This window comes from Aspergillus lentulus, assembly GCF_001445615.1.
Source record: "Aspergillus lentulus DNA, contig: Alt04, strain: IFM 54703, whole genome shotgun sequence".
Taxonomy (NCBI): domain Eukaryota; kingdom Fungi; phylum Ascomycota; class Eurotiomycetes; order Eurotiales; family Aspergillaceae; genus Aspergillus; species Aspergillus lentulus.
Window position 1 is genome coordinate 3,552,026 of NW_028322122.1, and position 14,596 is coordinate 3,566,621.

Sequence of the window (14,596 nt, forward strand, 5' to 3'; positions counted from 1 at the left end):
ATTCCTTTGGACCCACAACCTCAAAGTATACTGCAAAGGACATGCCGTCTAGCTCGAATAAGTCAAAAGTCAAAAGAACCTATAGACTTCATAACGGAACAATACCACGCATCCGTGACATGCAGCTCCACACTTAGGGCTTTGTGTTTATCAATAAATGTTGCCATGGCAAGACTCCGTACTACTCTCTCGCCCAGGTGAATCCCCGAGCATGACTGCTCCATTGCTGCCGAATGCTACAATATCCTAAATTCACTTTCAACTTCGAAACTGAACGGCAATGCCTACCCGTAAGCGTTTGGGGTCACCATCGCTTCAGGGCCTACGCAGATTACGGCGAATTGCTAACAGGCCTGGTAACAAAGATGTTGCAGTTCTGCCCGGCGACGAAAACAGTTCTACGAATGATTTTGACGAAGATCGATCTCGCGATACCGATGGCGATTATGAACCAGGAGAAGAGGATGAGGAAGTTGAGCAAGACGACGACAACGACGAAGAAGAAGAAGAAGAAGAAGAAGAAGAAGAAGAAGAAGAAGACAGAATCCGCACTTTGAAGAAAGATGTCAAAGACAAAGCTAGCGAGAGGATAGTTACGATCGTTCCTTACGAAGAATTACGTCCGCTCGACGGAGTCGAATATGCAGATTACAAAGTACACAGAAATACCTTGCTATATCTGAAGGATCTCAAGGCGAACAACAGACGCGCGTGGTTCAAGGGTAAGAGCGGACCAGTGGTTGACAGGCTTATACTGACGCCAACAGATCACCATAAGGAGTTCAGACGTGCCTTGAAAGATTGGGAAACGTTTATAGAGACGCTGACGCCCAAGATCATTGCTTTCGACTCTACTATCCCAGAACTTCCACCCAGTGATGTAATATTTCGCATATATCGAGACCTTCGCTTCGGCAAGGACCAGAGGCCCTACAAGGTTGGTAATGTTTCCCTTGCTTGCACGAGTGGCTTCGTACTAACTCATGTTCGCTATGCTCAAGTCGCATTTTTCCGCAGCATTCTCACGCACAGGTAGAAGGAGGCCATATGCATGCTACTATATCCATTTAGAGCCGGGTTCGTCGTACGTCGGCGGTGGGCTATGGGCCCCTGAGCCGCCGACCATCCAGCTATTGCGGGAAAGCATTGACGAGAGGCCTCACGTTTGGCGCCAAGTGTTGAGCTCTGAGGCTTTCCGGGGCATGTTCTTGCCGAAGGCGAATGGAGGAGTGGAAGGTGCATTGACGGCATTTGCTGATATCAACAAAGAAGGGGCTTTGAAGACAAAGCCAAAGGTAAGGGTTCCCCTTCCGAAAAAATCCGCGCCAGGATTTACAAGATTAGGGCTATGCTATAGACCATCGGGATATCCAGCTATTGAATTTACGAAATTATCACGTTGTGAAACAAGTCGACGACGCAATCTTTACTGCCGAAGATGGTCAGGAGACGATAATTAATATCATCAGTGTTCTGCAACCATTTGTGAGTGGTGTTTGGCTTTGTAGGGGCTCGGCTTACTATTAATAGGTCACGTTTCTCAATACTATTATTATGCCTGATTATGACGAATCCTGAAAAGGACTGCTGGCTGCTCTACCCGACGCAACTCTATCATGCCGCGGCTGTGGACGAGGTTTGTTTTTTATCTTAATGACCTGGTCGGCTTTACAGGTATTATGTCGCAAGTAATATAGAATTAATTGGCGGCTCAAGTTCAAAATCTTTCTCCACTCTACTGTGTAACATCCGGGCATTCAGCTCACTATCAGTCTGAGACTTCAATACGTGGTGCCTGCCGAGCTTCTCACAACAGAATCTGTAGCATTATTCTCGCCTTTTGCCCTCATAAGTATAGATTAGACTTTAATTAGACTTCAGCACAAGCTATGTCCGACGGGCTTGTGCACATACTCCTACAACTGACCAAAAGAGCGGCGGCAGATTCCTACCCTAAGGCAAGCAAACAGCTACCTTGAATGACAAAGTATTAATTTAATACCTGTAGTCCTTTGGCATTTTTAAGTGCTACCCAGGAGCTCGACAAAACCTACTAAGATTTCTCACTCCAGGCACGCCTTAACCGTATCTTGAATTGCATCCCGCAACCACCCATCCCGTATGTTGGCCGAGTGATCAAAATCATGCTCCCCATCACGGACAACGAGGCGGAAATCAAGGCTGGGGTCGACCTGTGTGATTTTGCTCTTCAACAGATAGCTCTCCTCCACAGGACCCACAAGATCATCCCATCCATGTAGTACGAACCCGCCGCCTGGTGGAAACCGAGCCCCCTGCCTCTAACCTGGCTAATGGACACGGGAGAATCGAGTCGGCCGGGAAAAGCTGGCCCAACTGCACATATTGACAAAGTGCAAACATCAGTGGTAGTCAGGGCCGACTGTACAATGGACTCTTGGGTAAGTGCTTCACGTTCTCTATTGCCGCTAAGTGCCGCTCCAGGGTGACCCTGGTAGATTGAATACAGACTGCTCCCGTTCACTGTTGAAGTACGGCAAGCACATCTACTGCGATTTCGTGGTTGTGCACGCTCTTGTATACAGTGGTGAGGATCACAAAAGTTATCAAATTGTGACAGGTTGGTCGCAGCATCAGGTGTGAGGGCGTTCATGGCCAGGGTCCTTTACTAATCGTCCGGTGGGGGTAATCAACCAAATCCTACTTCTACGAGGGGCCACGTCCATGTTATATATATAATAAGCACACTGGTTATATGAGCATGTACAATCAATTGTGTTGTCGCTTTAGCCTTGCGATTCGAACCAGAAAAGGAAGGTCAAGTGGGGGTAGTGCGGCTGGACCAGATATCCATGCAAATGCATACCGCTTCTCTAAACGACTAACCCCTAAGGATAATTCCCAGTTACTATCAATGCAGGGGCTGACTCTAACAACAACATCGAATCCATCCCTGGCCTTCTGGTATATGCGCCGTCGAGCCTAGAATACCAACATTGCGGAGTTCTAAACCGCGCCCTTCAGCATCAGCCTTTAGCCACCATCAGGCCGTATATAGAAGATGGAGGTATCGCGAGCGGCTTGAATCTGCACGATAAGAGGGATCCCACTTGCTGTTCGCTCGGGCGGCCATGACTTCTTCGGGTCGCTCTCTAGTCACTGAGGGCATCCTCATTGGGTGCAGTTGGCTACCTACGCGTGTCGGACCCATCCAACTTGCCTTTCTGGGCTAGAATGGGAGTTCTGAGTTTGAGTCTGAGGCGCCACTCATCCCAAACTGCCTGTACTCGTTATTTTCTCTTCGCATTATTGGATTGTTTCTGTTGGCTATCGGGAGGCCGTCAGCTGAGTGTAGGAATTGCGAATACTGATAGACATGAAAAGACAAGTAAGATTCCTCTGATTCTTGCTAAAGACACGGGTTGAATATCTAATGCTTATTGCTTCGGAGTTCTCTATTTAGTCCTTTCGTCTCGTCAATCTTCCTTCAGTAAATGCTTGGCAATGTGAACTCTTCTTCCAATCATCTTTGAATTCTTCGATGGCTGGATATCATTGGTTTGATAGATTACTAGGGGCTTGGCATGGCTGGCAGTTTCACTCAAGGAGCAAAATGTGGGCCACCAACGGAAAATGTTTTCGAGGCATGCTTCCATCATTCCATTGTCTCTCAGTCTATCTAGCTATCACAGAAAGACCAACAGAACTCGTATCTTAATACTCAAGCAAATAGAAATCCCAGGGATGAAAAATGTCCTTCTTTCGCGTGCGTTTCGAACCTGTTGTTAGTTTCCCAGGATACACACCACCACCTGAGCCGATTGCATCGAAGGGGAGATCGAAAAGTAAACTTGGCTGTCAACAATGCAAAGCAAAACGAGTGAAATGTGACGAGACCTTTCCAGTCTGCTTGCGTTGCTTGCGCAAGGGCCTAATCTGCTCGTCAGCCCCTCGCCTGACCATGTGGCAGTGCGAGACGCCTTGGTTCTCGTCGCAGGTGGAAGCGACCATCAACCGACGGCTCCTCCAGTATTGGCTGGAAAGAGTAAGTCAGATGCTGGTAATTGACCCCGACGACAATCCTTATTCGTTCCCCGCATTGGAATACATTACAAAATCCTCGGCACTGGTACATATCATCCAGTCAATTAGCGCCCAGCATGAGCAATACTTCCCTACGCAAGCCCCAATTATTGCCCTTGAAGAGAGAGGCAAAGCCTTGGTGTCCTTCCGGAAGGAGTTGGAACATGTGGAGACCACGCCGCGAGCATCTCTTCTCACTGCCATGCTGCTGGCATTGTCGCATGGAGTCGACTCCGACATGACAGATTTTGGGAAGGAACATTTGTTTGCAGCACGGATTCTGATCAATAGAATGCTCCAAGACACGTCCGCTCTTTCTGAGCCTGATTGCCTTCCACGGCTGTGCTTCGGGATGTATCTCTACACGGATATGTGTTCTGCGTTTCTTGTGGATCCGGACGAGCAACAGCAGTTGAACTCGCTAGAGTTTGCCATCGCCGTGCAGAGAATGGGTCTCTGGCATCATCCAATGTACGGATCCTGCACGGAGCTTCTCTTCATATTGGCAAACGTGGGTCGTTACTGTCGGCAAGTCATCCACTCGCAGCGACGCAATCCCTCTCGAGAGGCTATCCTGGAGCAGCAGCTCTATAAGTGGAGCGCGTGCTCTGCAATCCCTGCCTTGGACCTCCTCTACGAGGCTTTACGCAAGCACGGCCTCATCTTTCTTTATCGAATCACTGGATGGAATGCTTCCTTTACAAATCCGGCCTTGAAGGAGTCTAGTTTGGAGGCTGTAATCCATCATTACGCTATAGAAACCGTCCAAGGTCTCCTTCAAATTCCCATAACCTCTAATCATTTGAATTTCCAGTCTCTTCCACTCCTTACCGCTGGGTCCGAACTGGGCGCATCAGAGCCCGGTTTGCGGGATCAGGTTCGGCAGAGATTTCGAGCGGTGTACTCCCTTAACCGGCTACCTGCAAATCTCCATGCTCTCCAACTCCTTGAGGAACTCTGGGCTGCCAACGATAGCGGCAAGTCATGTTTCTGGGTGCGTTACATGCTGCAGAAAGGATGGCGGTTGCTTCTAGGATGACGGGTCCAACAACTCAGTCCTATGTAGTCAGATCAGCGCCGCTGTTTTGGGCACCATATATCCTAAATAATAAAAGCCTATCAGTAACAATGAAGCCGAGAGTATAGAATATTTGGTCTAGCTGGTGCAGCCTTACTGTTAAAGATAGGAAGTCAGGGATCAGCCAGTTGCGAGGTTATATCAGGATACTTCAATATGCACTAAAGACCACTTTCAACTATAGCACGTGAAAGACTAATCCTCTTAGGTTCCACAATAATGAACAACAAGCTAGAGATAAATTCCAACAAGGTCCTAATTAGCTTGGCTTTAGCCTACTCGATAAACACCACTTGAAGGCAGAAGGAGGAGGTGTTATCAAACTTAGGAAAACGCAAGCAACAAGGCAAGCGCAATGCCATGTTTTTACGTAAATCAGGACGGTCTGCACCATTTACAGGTGGTTGGGATCCAGTTTCAACGGCATAGAGAGAGAATCGGATATTCACCAAATCAAACGCATTAAGACACACATATCTGCTCTTTTCCGCTGCTGGTAATATCCCATTTGATATGCACGGACGATATTTCGGTATTTGGTCCAGAATACTAGGCCGCAGCGCTTTCCCCACCGAATATTCTTGATTGGATGAGGAGCTCGTCCGAAAATATTGGACTAATAACTCGGACCATCGGAGCGACACCTTCAGACCCACTGGAATTTCCTACTTCGGCGGACATGCGACCCTTAGCCTTGACTAGATAGTTCTCGGTTAATGCAGGGCTTAGTAACTACGTAGAAGCCATCATCCTTCTATTTTGAGCCCTCGGTGACGACTCCACGCCGGTATGGCATCTCAATTTCTGGTGAAGATCATACTACGGATGCCGCCAAACAGTTCCCAACGTGGCAACTCGAGCTTGATTACTCTGGTGAGGGGTGGCGAAAGTATCGACGATGAATATGATCTCCGTACATTTACTGCGACCACGCTTAGATTCTTGAAAGGGCGTGTCCATTGTGCTCCTGCATATGTTTAGACGTCTTGTGACTGCCTTCCCAAGTCTCCTTCGTCTGTCGCCCAGAAACAAAGCTCTCTCGATCACTCCAACCACTCCTGTTCCCCCGAGAGATTGGAAGATTATTGGAATGTACGATGCCTAATCCGGCCTCAGTCAGGCTCAAGTTCTTCAGTCATGGTTGGGTGTCCGTTGTGTCAGAAGGACGTCTCTATCTTCATGATAGACCCTCACATCGAGTCAAACTGTACAAATTTCTTCAAAAATGACAAGGAGAAGCCAGCATCGGGTTCAAAAAGCAACAGACCTGCCTATTCGTCCAGAACCTACTCGACCTCAAAGATTAAAGGTTCCAACAATACTCCTGGAGTACCTTATCCACACCTAAAAATACCTGTCAAAAGAGCCCTCCCCGAAGCCGAACGGGACTCAAAGCGACTTCAGACAGTTAGCACAGCCAACTTGGGCCCGGGGTTGAAGAAGACGCTGAATGGACGTGGCTGGACAAACCACAATGCAACACTTGCGGAGCGCCTTCGGCCAACGAACCTCGGTGACGTTGTTGGACAGAGCCTGGTCAAACCCGGCGGTGCTCTCTATGAAATGGTCCAGCAGAACAATATCTCGCATTTTATTATGTGGGGTGGGTCAGGCACAGGGAAGACTACAATTGCCAGGGCGCTCTCCCGGATGACAGATATGGATTTTGTGGAGATTGGAAGTGTTACAACGAGCATGAAGGAATACGAAGATATATTATCCAAAGCTAGGAGAAGCTTCAAGGCCACGAAGAGGAAGTCGATAATTTTCTGTGACGAGATTCATCGGTTGTCGCGACAACAGCAACGACTCTTCGTGGACGCTGTCAAAGAAGACACAATAATCTTAGTCGGAGCAACAACGGAAAACCCGTCGTTGAACCTCCATCACACTCTGGTCTACAAGTGCAGGGTTTTTACATTGCCCAAATTGGAAGACGCTGATATCTACAGGCTTCTTGAGCGGGCCCTGAAGCTGGAATTGACTATGAAGGGGACCGAGGTTCCACTGTCTCTTGATCACGAGCTACTGCTGTTCTTAGCTAGCCTTGCTGATGGGGACGCCAGAGCAGCTATTGAGTTACTGGATCTCGCGTACCATCTAAGCGAACGACCAAATATGACTAAAGAGCGGTTAAAGCAGTCCTTGACGAAACCTCTTGCCTATGACCGCGCCGGAGACCAGCACTACGACACCATTTCCGCATTTCACAAGTCTGTCAGAGGCAGCGATCCAGACGCGGCCTTATATTACCTTGCGCGCATGCTTGAATCAGGAGAAAATCCTCTCTTCATAGCCAGGCGCCTAGTTGTCGCGTCGTCTGAGGATATTGGTCTTGCGAACAATGCAGTACTGCCTCAGGCAACGGCAACGTTCAAGGCCATTGAAACTTTGGGCCTCCCAGAGGCGCGGGCGGCCCTCGCTCAGCTTACTGTGATGATGTGCTTATCGAAGAAGAGTACGCGCTCCTATCGGGGCCTAAATAATGCTTTCGCCGCGTTACAAGAGCCTGGGATGCAGGACTTGCCTATTCCTGTCCATCTAACCGAGCAAAGCAACGCACGGCTTCAAGCGGCCGGCGTCGAATGCTATAAGTATAATTTGGACTATCTCGATGGTGTCGTGAAGCAGGAATATCTTCCTTGCGGCCTGGAAGGACGGAAATTCCTCGAAGATACAGACTTTCTCTTCCAGAAAGATCCAGATCTCGAATACTAGTTGAGTGCTGCAACGAACAATTGTGAAGGTCATAACGTAGCAATTTTCGTTGGTGATACTAGCTAGACGTGTTATGGGCCAGTCGCTCTATGTGGGAAAGTAATACGAGAAATGATAATCCGGCGGGAATGAGCTCCGAATATGACAGAATGTTCAAATGCAAACCCTCACCTCAATAGAGGATGCTCCGCCGTTTTTTAGGATCGGAGTATTCATTTTGGATAACAACCATATGAGTGTACAAATCTGGTGCAAATGAGGTGACTGGTCAAGAGACACAGAACATATTCGCTCTTCTAACTTGCCTATTGCCTCATTTTCCACAGGCTTCTAGACATCATAGCTAGATGGTGTATAAACAACTACTCTAGGGTTTTCTGAGCCAGCTATTAGCCCGCTATGGAAATCACAAGATGAGCATCCAATATGGACAAACCGGGTCTACTATGTACCATAGTACTGCAAGGAAAAGTGACAATGCTGTTCCTACCACGCAACTCAAATAGTAAGAAATGTATTACTAGGAAGATAACAACCGAACACCATGAATATTACAGAGTCAAAACCAGCTTATGCAGAATTTCCTAGGCCTAGTTCCACAGTCTGCCATGATCAGTTTCTCCCCAGCTATGGCACCCTGGGAAATCCCCTTGGAGATGCGCCCCTGACTGGGTTAGGATTCCCACTTATGTGCATGCTGCTTCTCATGCTGCGCAGTTAGTAAGCAAGAAGACAAAGGTACCTTTTTCCTATGCTTTCCCCGAAGCATGGATGTTCAAGGTGTGTGACTTACATAGCATATGCATGAGCTCAAGCAGCAAAGTGATGGCCACTAATTAATCTCCTGAAACCTAAATTCTGATGTGAGAGAATTAGGAGAAATTAGAAGGAAGAGCCAGCGTAGACATACCGGACATTGCTACTAATGTGTCTCCCTCTGCATGCAAAGCAGTGACTACTCACACTTACATAGACGCCCTCATTTCATAGGGCATAATGAGGTAAAACTATCAACTTAACAGCTCTCATATCTCTAGCACATATATCAAAGCAGCATGTCTGCTGGTGTTATGAATCAACAAAAGATGCAGAAGTCAGAAAAAGTAGGGAACCAATTCATTAGGTCCTTTCTGGGGTGGATGAGGAGGTCAGCCAAATGAACAGCTTCGGATTGCTTTTTCACTAGACAAATGCATCTTTAAGCGTGAAGAGTTCTACCATGGTGTTGGTAAAGACCCTGATTTTGACAAAACCATAATGAGAACGATTGTCAACATCTAGTCTGAGGTATTGTCTAGGAATGTCACTGCGACTATCCTTGAGGGAGTGCTGCTGAAGAGGCTGTCAACCTCGAGATTCCTGCAGAGCCTTCAGGCACAACACTCAGCTTTGCATGGAACAAGAACTGGGCTGCAGTTAGTAAACCAGAGCTTCTTCCTCTCGTTTCAGCTAATGGAGGTACGTGGGAAGATTAAGTTGTGGTATTCGAAGAACAAAGCTAAGGACTCAGTTGGATTCGGTGCTCTTTACAAAGAGATCAAGTACAAAAAGAAGAAAGTCAAAGAACAAGAGAAACAATAAAGATACAAGCAAGAAAAACAAGAAAGAAGAACTGGCAAATATGGGTAGCTTTTCCCAGACGGTCCGTTACAGTAAGCGAAGTCGCGGACATCATTGGCGCAGAAGTCATTTATCAAGTCGTTGCATCTTCTTGTAGAGTGCTGACGGGCCCAGAACTGCTCACCACTGTATGTGCCGGCATTCTCACCATTAACTGCAAAGCCGCTACCCTACGGCCGGCACATGTCATGAGAGCAGCAGCAGAGAACGGCTACGAGGACGTTATTCGCATATTGGTCGCAAATGGTGGCGACGTGAATGAAGGGTGCCGCGAAGACGAAGGTAACATTCTTCAAGCCGCTGCGATAAAGGGCAACGAGACCCTAATACGATGTCTTCTTGAGCTCGGAGCCGATCCCAAGGGAACTGGAGGCGAACTGGCAGGCGTTCTCCACATTGCAGCCGTCAATGGTGACGAAAGTACCACCGGCTTACTGCTAGAAAATAGAGCAGACCCCAATACTAAAGGTGGTATATACGGTTTCGCACTCCAAGCAGCTGTCGAAGAGGGCCATGAGAACATCATACGGATGTTGCTCGATAACGGTGCAGACGTCAATCTCGAAGGTGGGCCTTATGGGAACGCTTTCCAAGCCGCAGTGGAGAACGGTGATCAAGATATTGTTGAGCTCTTGCTGGCTCATGTGGCAATTATAAATACGATGATTGGGGTTGAAAATATACGGCGTTGCAAGAGGGTGGCAAGACGAGGCTTAGAGCCTATGGTGGAATTTTTGATTAACAGGGGAGCCAGCATGGATCTTTGCATATTCAAAGCATCTTTCCTCCACTATAGTCTGAATAGTGGTCATTATGCGATGCTGGCTCTGATATGTCAGATATACAAGATAAAGCGAGAAAGTTGAATGAGACTGGCCCTCTTTTAATTCGCTCTGTGGAAACAATGGTTCCAGAAGTTAATATAATCCACAAGGTAGGCTTATATATTGTTCAACCACTATACCTCTTTCTTGATAGTCCTCGTTACTATTATTCTTAGTTGACAAGTTCAAATCATGCACTGCTGGCTCTGGTTTGCTTCCAACCTTCGCTGTGATCTCCTGTGCAGCCTCTGCCTTAGATGCTGCTCAATCTGTGCTCTGGGCAGGTGACGCATCAAAGAGCTTCGGGAACCTCATCTTGGCTTTTAGAGTTAAAAGTTTATTCTTCAAGTAGGGACTTTGCCACCTGACAAACACTGTTGATATTATGCTCTCTATTAGTCCTCTAAGGGTCAGCTGATTTTGTTGAATAAGATTCTTTATCTTTGTCTGCCTGTGTAATTGCGCGTTAGGACTGCGGAAGATGCGCTGGCAAGCTAGGTAGACAAGCTACCTGTCAGGAGGAATCTTCACCATTGTAGAATGTTGGAACTTAGTTTGCTGTAATAAGATAACTTCTGGAGGAAGTGGAAAGCATATGGGCCCCTTTAGTAGATTTTCGCCTGTTACTGGAAACAGCACCTGGTCTGCGCTGCTTTCTGAATCTGACTGTCCTGCACAAGAACAACTATTGATCTGGCTTAATGTGGCATGAAATGACGGGCTCCTTTAAATTATAATGGAACTTTCCTCAGCCTATGCAAGCTTATTCTGATCCTGGACAGAACCCATTGTGCTACCCTTCTGCAGGTCCAATTCGATGTTCCCTCAGGGAACGTGGTGCAGAAATTAGAAATTCATGCAGCAAGCGGAGCGTATAGAACTGCAAGACGAAAGTATTTCCGAGGAAAAAAGGTAGTCTAGATTATCACAAAACTAAGGCCCTGACTAGCTATGGCTATCTAAAGTTCCCGGATTTGAAAAGGTGACCAGGCAACGCCACATTTTGGGCTCCAAATGTTCAAAGCAGCATGCCAGATTTTGGTATGTAAAGGACTTTGCTCTAACAAAAGGCCAGGCAAAGGTTACAAAAACACTTATTCAATATGGAAGCTTTCTTTATGTGGAGGATATGGCACCGACATAGTCAACTTGATCAATAGGGATGATTCTGAACAGTCCGAAGCAGTCACAACCTGGCATAAAATCCTATGGATACAGCAACCAATGAGCAGCGCTTCCTGTGTACAGAGAAGTGCAAAACCAGCTTCACTAATCTACACTCTTCCATTCTAGCTTAAGAAATGGGTAGATCTAAGTATAGAAGATATATGTATTTCGATTTGATCAAAAAAGCTTCGCCTTCTATCTAGGAGGTTTACCTGCCATCACATTGCCTTACTTCCCTTCCGCAGCCGCGGCCTTTTCCTTATCATCAATGGTCTTGGCAACAGCCGGGCGAGCCTTGATACGGTTCAACCAGGAATTAACATGCGGGAAGTCCCTCTCGAGATCCATTTCCTTCGACCAGAAGAGCGCAGCCACCTCGTACCAGGGCACAAAAGCAGCATCGACGTAGCTGTACTTGCCGCCAACGAGGTACTCCTTGTTCTGGAGCGATCGGTTGAGCACGCCCGAAACACGACGGATCTCGTTTACATAGCGCTCAACCGCACTGGGCACCTTCTCAGGGTGGTAGATCGTAAACCAGGCGGCCTGCCCGAAGTACGGCCCCTGGCCAGACACCTGGTAGTGTAGCCACTGCTTGCTTTCGTAGTACTCCTTCGAGCCGGCGGTAAAGCTGATGGTGTGTTGCTTGTCGTATGTCTCCACTAGGTACTCAAGGATGGCGCCGGATTCCCAGAGGGTGATGCCGGTGTTCGGATCCTCGAGGGCGGGAACACGTCCGTTAGGATTGATAGACTCGTAGGGTTCCTTCTTTAGGTCGCCGAGATCGACAGACTTGGTCTTGTAGGGAACCTTGAGCTCTTCCAGGATCATGAGGACCTTCCAGGGGTTGGGCGTGCCGGCGTGGCCCGAGAGGGTCCAGAGAGTGAGAGCTTTGAGAGACATGGCGAGTGAATGAATGATTGATTGATTTGGAGAAAAGGAGTTGATACAGAGACTACAAGAATCGAGGGTTGGGCTGGTTAAAAGTGCTGGTGTACTCCCATGGCGAGAGCATCAGGACATACATTATTCAGCTCGGCAACCGAGAAGACCGAATGCTTGATAAGCTGGATAGATGATTCTCGTGTGATTTTCATCAGCGTCTATTACGCCTAAATTATCAACACAAGTCATGCACTATGCAGCCAGCCTGCCGGAGCCTCAGGATGTTGATAGGTTCTTGATCAATAACACAAACAGCACAAACTATGATGCAAGCAAAACTTGCTTAGAGTGGGGGCATTAATAATTACAGAGCGTGCGAACCATTGGTCCTTGGTCATCAGCCCAAACAGCACAAACAATAAGCTTGCTTGGAGGAGGGCAATTAATAATTGCAGTGCAGCAAACGATTGGGACCTGGTGGGTGGCCATGCTCTATAGGAACGGACTGGCTGTATTTCACATATTAGTATTGTAGCATGTGTACAGTGCTTGTATTATCCAGGTACTGTAGGGTCATGATACATTCATGTAGATACCTACAGGTCTAACCCTAACACACAGGTAGTGCGAGTCAGGGTGACAGGACAGTACGTCGATACAAAACCTCCATCTCAAGCCTTTCTTGCAGCTGCGCAACCAGGCTATTCAGCAACGACTCAGATCCAATCAAAAGAAGAAATTCAAGACAGGCCTTGAGACTTATTTTTACTAAGAAAGATTCGGGGCGGCGACAATCCTGCCCGTGATATTCATAATCAACAGGAGCGGGGAGCCCTGTAGATAGAACAATTTCGCGCTCTCGGCTTTGTGTAACTTGACGATTTATAGTAGCATCTATTTAATGAAAGATTCATACTAGCGGTTCCATGTAGTAAACACCGTTGTATATATAAAACATAGCTTATTGCCAGTTCGAGTTCGGAACCAGCTCCGAGATCCTTTGCTTCATAGCTTTTTTTGCTTATTTTCTGGATATGTCGGCCGACACACTCTCACTTGCAGGAAAGACTGCTTTGGTTACAGGTTCTGGCAGAGAGACTGGCATCGGTGCCGCTATTGCCAGAGCTTTGGCCCGGAACGGCGCGTCTGTAGCAATTCATTTTGTGTCGGAAAGCTCCAAGGCGCGGGCTGAGAAGGTAGCCATTGACACCAATAAAGAGTTTGGCACCAAAACCACCGTCGTACAAGGAGGAGTGGAAAACTATGATACTGCAAAGAACATGGTCGAGCAAATTCTGAAGGCATTTGGCGTCGATCACGTCGATATTCTTGGTATGTCACGGGCGGCTTGATGTTCCTTTCGGGTAGTTGGGCAAACTGATTGACTATTTGTTCTAGTCAACAACGCAGCGGCTGCACGCAATACGCCTCTCTTGGAGGTCAAAGAAGAGCAGCTCGAATATGAATTCGCCGTCAACGTCTTTGGTGTGATTTACATGACACAAGCTGTTGTTGGTGTAGGTCGAATGCCGCAAGGCGGCCGCATCGTCAACATCGGCTCCATCGCCTCGAAAATTTTGGTCCCGCCCCCTGTATATGGTGCGACCAAAGCTGCGATGGATGCCCTGACAACGTTTTGGGCTGGCGAGGTAAGCTTTCTTTTGTGTTTTCCCACTCTCTCCGCTCGACAACCATCTAACGAAATGTCGGACAGCTTGGCAAGAGCCGTGGAATTACCGTCAATACACTCGCACCCGGTCCAGTTCCAACGGATATGTCGAAATCATATCTGGTGGCCCCTGACGGGTCTCCAACTGCGCTTCAGCTTTCTATGTATGAACAGACGCGAGCTGCGAATCGCCTCGGGTCAGTGGAGGATGTGGCTGATGCTACGCTTCTGCTGGTATCAGAAAAGAGCCGGTGGATCACTGCACAGTTTATCTCAGTTAGCGGCGGAATTACAGGGACTGTTTAACCTGGGGCTTAAGTTGACGCGCCGACTTGACTAAATCGACGTGGCCACCCCGTTTATAGTGCCCAACGTCGCTTGCCCTTCTCAGGGATCGCAAGTCTTTCATACTGGCTGTAATTAAGTGCTCTTAATAAGTACAACGAGCTTTGAAATAGTACTGTCATATTCACATTGGAAAGCTACCCTTATTCAAGTGGTTTTGTAGAAGGCCGGTAGATCCACAATGGAGCTTTAAATGGTGAAAGCAAAGTTATGTTCTATTGCCATATC

The 14,596-nt window shown here is 47.6% G+C and overlaps 6 protein-coding genes across 6 annotated transcripts; 5 read left to right on the forward strand and 1 right to left on the reverse strand.

Annotated features, from left to right (window-relative positions):
• Window positions 1-280: 280 nt before the first annotated feature.
• ALT_2418 (DUF2461 domain-containing protein) lies at window positions 281-2,261 on the forward strand (the record flags this gene model as incomplete). The annotated part of the gene is made up of 6 exons (XM_089599339.1): window positions 281-722; window positions 768-941; window positions 1,072-1,295; window positions 1,345-1,485; window positions 1,583-1,636; window positions 2,073-2,261. The coding sequence occupies 6 exons, from the start codon at window positions 281-283 to the stop codon at window positions 2,259-2,261; spliced, it is 1,224 nt and encodes a 407-aa protein (XP_089456485.1).
• A 1,679-nt stretch (window positions 2,262-3,940) lies between these two features.
• Window positions 3,941-5,101, forward strand: ALT_2419 (uncharacterized protein; the record flags this gene model as incomplete). Its single annotated transcript, XM_033562835.2, has 1 exon — window positions 3,941-5,101. One exon carries the CDS (start codon window positions 3,941-3,943, stop codon window positions 5,099-5,101), a length of 1,161 nt encoding a protein of 386 aa, XP_033418726.2.
• Window positions 5,102-6,277: 1,176 nt separating this feature from the next.
• ALT_2420 (ATPase) lies at window positions 6,278-7,858 on the forward strand (the record flags this gene model as incomplete). The annotated part of the gene is made up of 1 exon (XM_033562836.2): window positions 6,278-7,858. One exon carries the CDS (start codon window positions 6,278-6,280, stop codon window positions 7,856-7,858), a length of 1,581 nt encoding a protein of 526 aa, XP_033418727.2.
• Window positions 7,859-9,479: 1,621 nt separating this feature from the next.
• Window positions 9,480-10,344, forward strand: ALT_2421 (ankyrin repeat domain-containing protein; the record flags this gene model as incomplete). The annotated part of the gene is made up of 3 exons (XM_033562837.2): window positions 9,480-9,510; window positions 9,593-10,149; window positions 10,318-10,344. The coding sequence occupies 3 exons, from the start codon at window positions 9,480-9,482 to the stop codon at window positions 10,342-10,344; spliced, it is 615 nt and encodes a 204-aa protein (XP_033418728.2).
• Window positions 10,345-11,697: 1,353 nt separating this feature from the next.
• On the reverse strand, window positions 11,698-12,372 carry ALT_2422 (glutathione S-transferase family protein; the record flags this gene model as incomplete). The annotated part of the gene is made up of 1 exon (XM_033562838.2): window positions 11,698-12,372. One exon carries the CDS (start codon window positions 12,370-12,372, stop codon window positions 11,698-11,700), a length of 675 nt encoding a protein of 224 aa, XP_033418729.2.
• Window positions 12,373-13,388: 1,016 nt separating this feature from the next.
• Window positions 13,389-14,329, forward strand: ALT_2423 (SDR family NAD(P)-dependent oxidoreductase; the record flags this gene model as incomplete). The annotated part of the gene is made up of 3 exons (XM_033562839.2): window positions 13,389-13,686; window positions 13,753-14,003; window positions 14,069-14,329. 3 exons carry the CDS (start codon window positions 13,389-13,391, stop codon window positions 14,327-14,329), a joined length of 810 nt encoding a protein of 269 aa, XP_033418730.2.
• Between the last annotated feature and the right edge of the window lie 267 nt (window positions 14,330-14,596).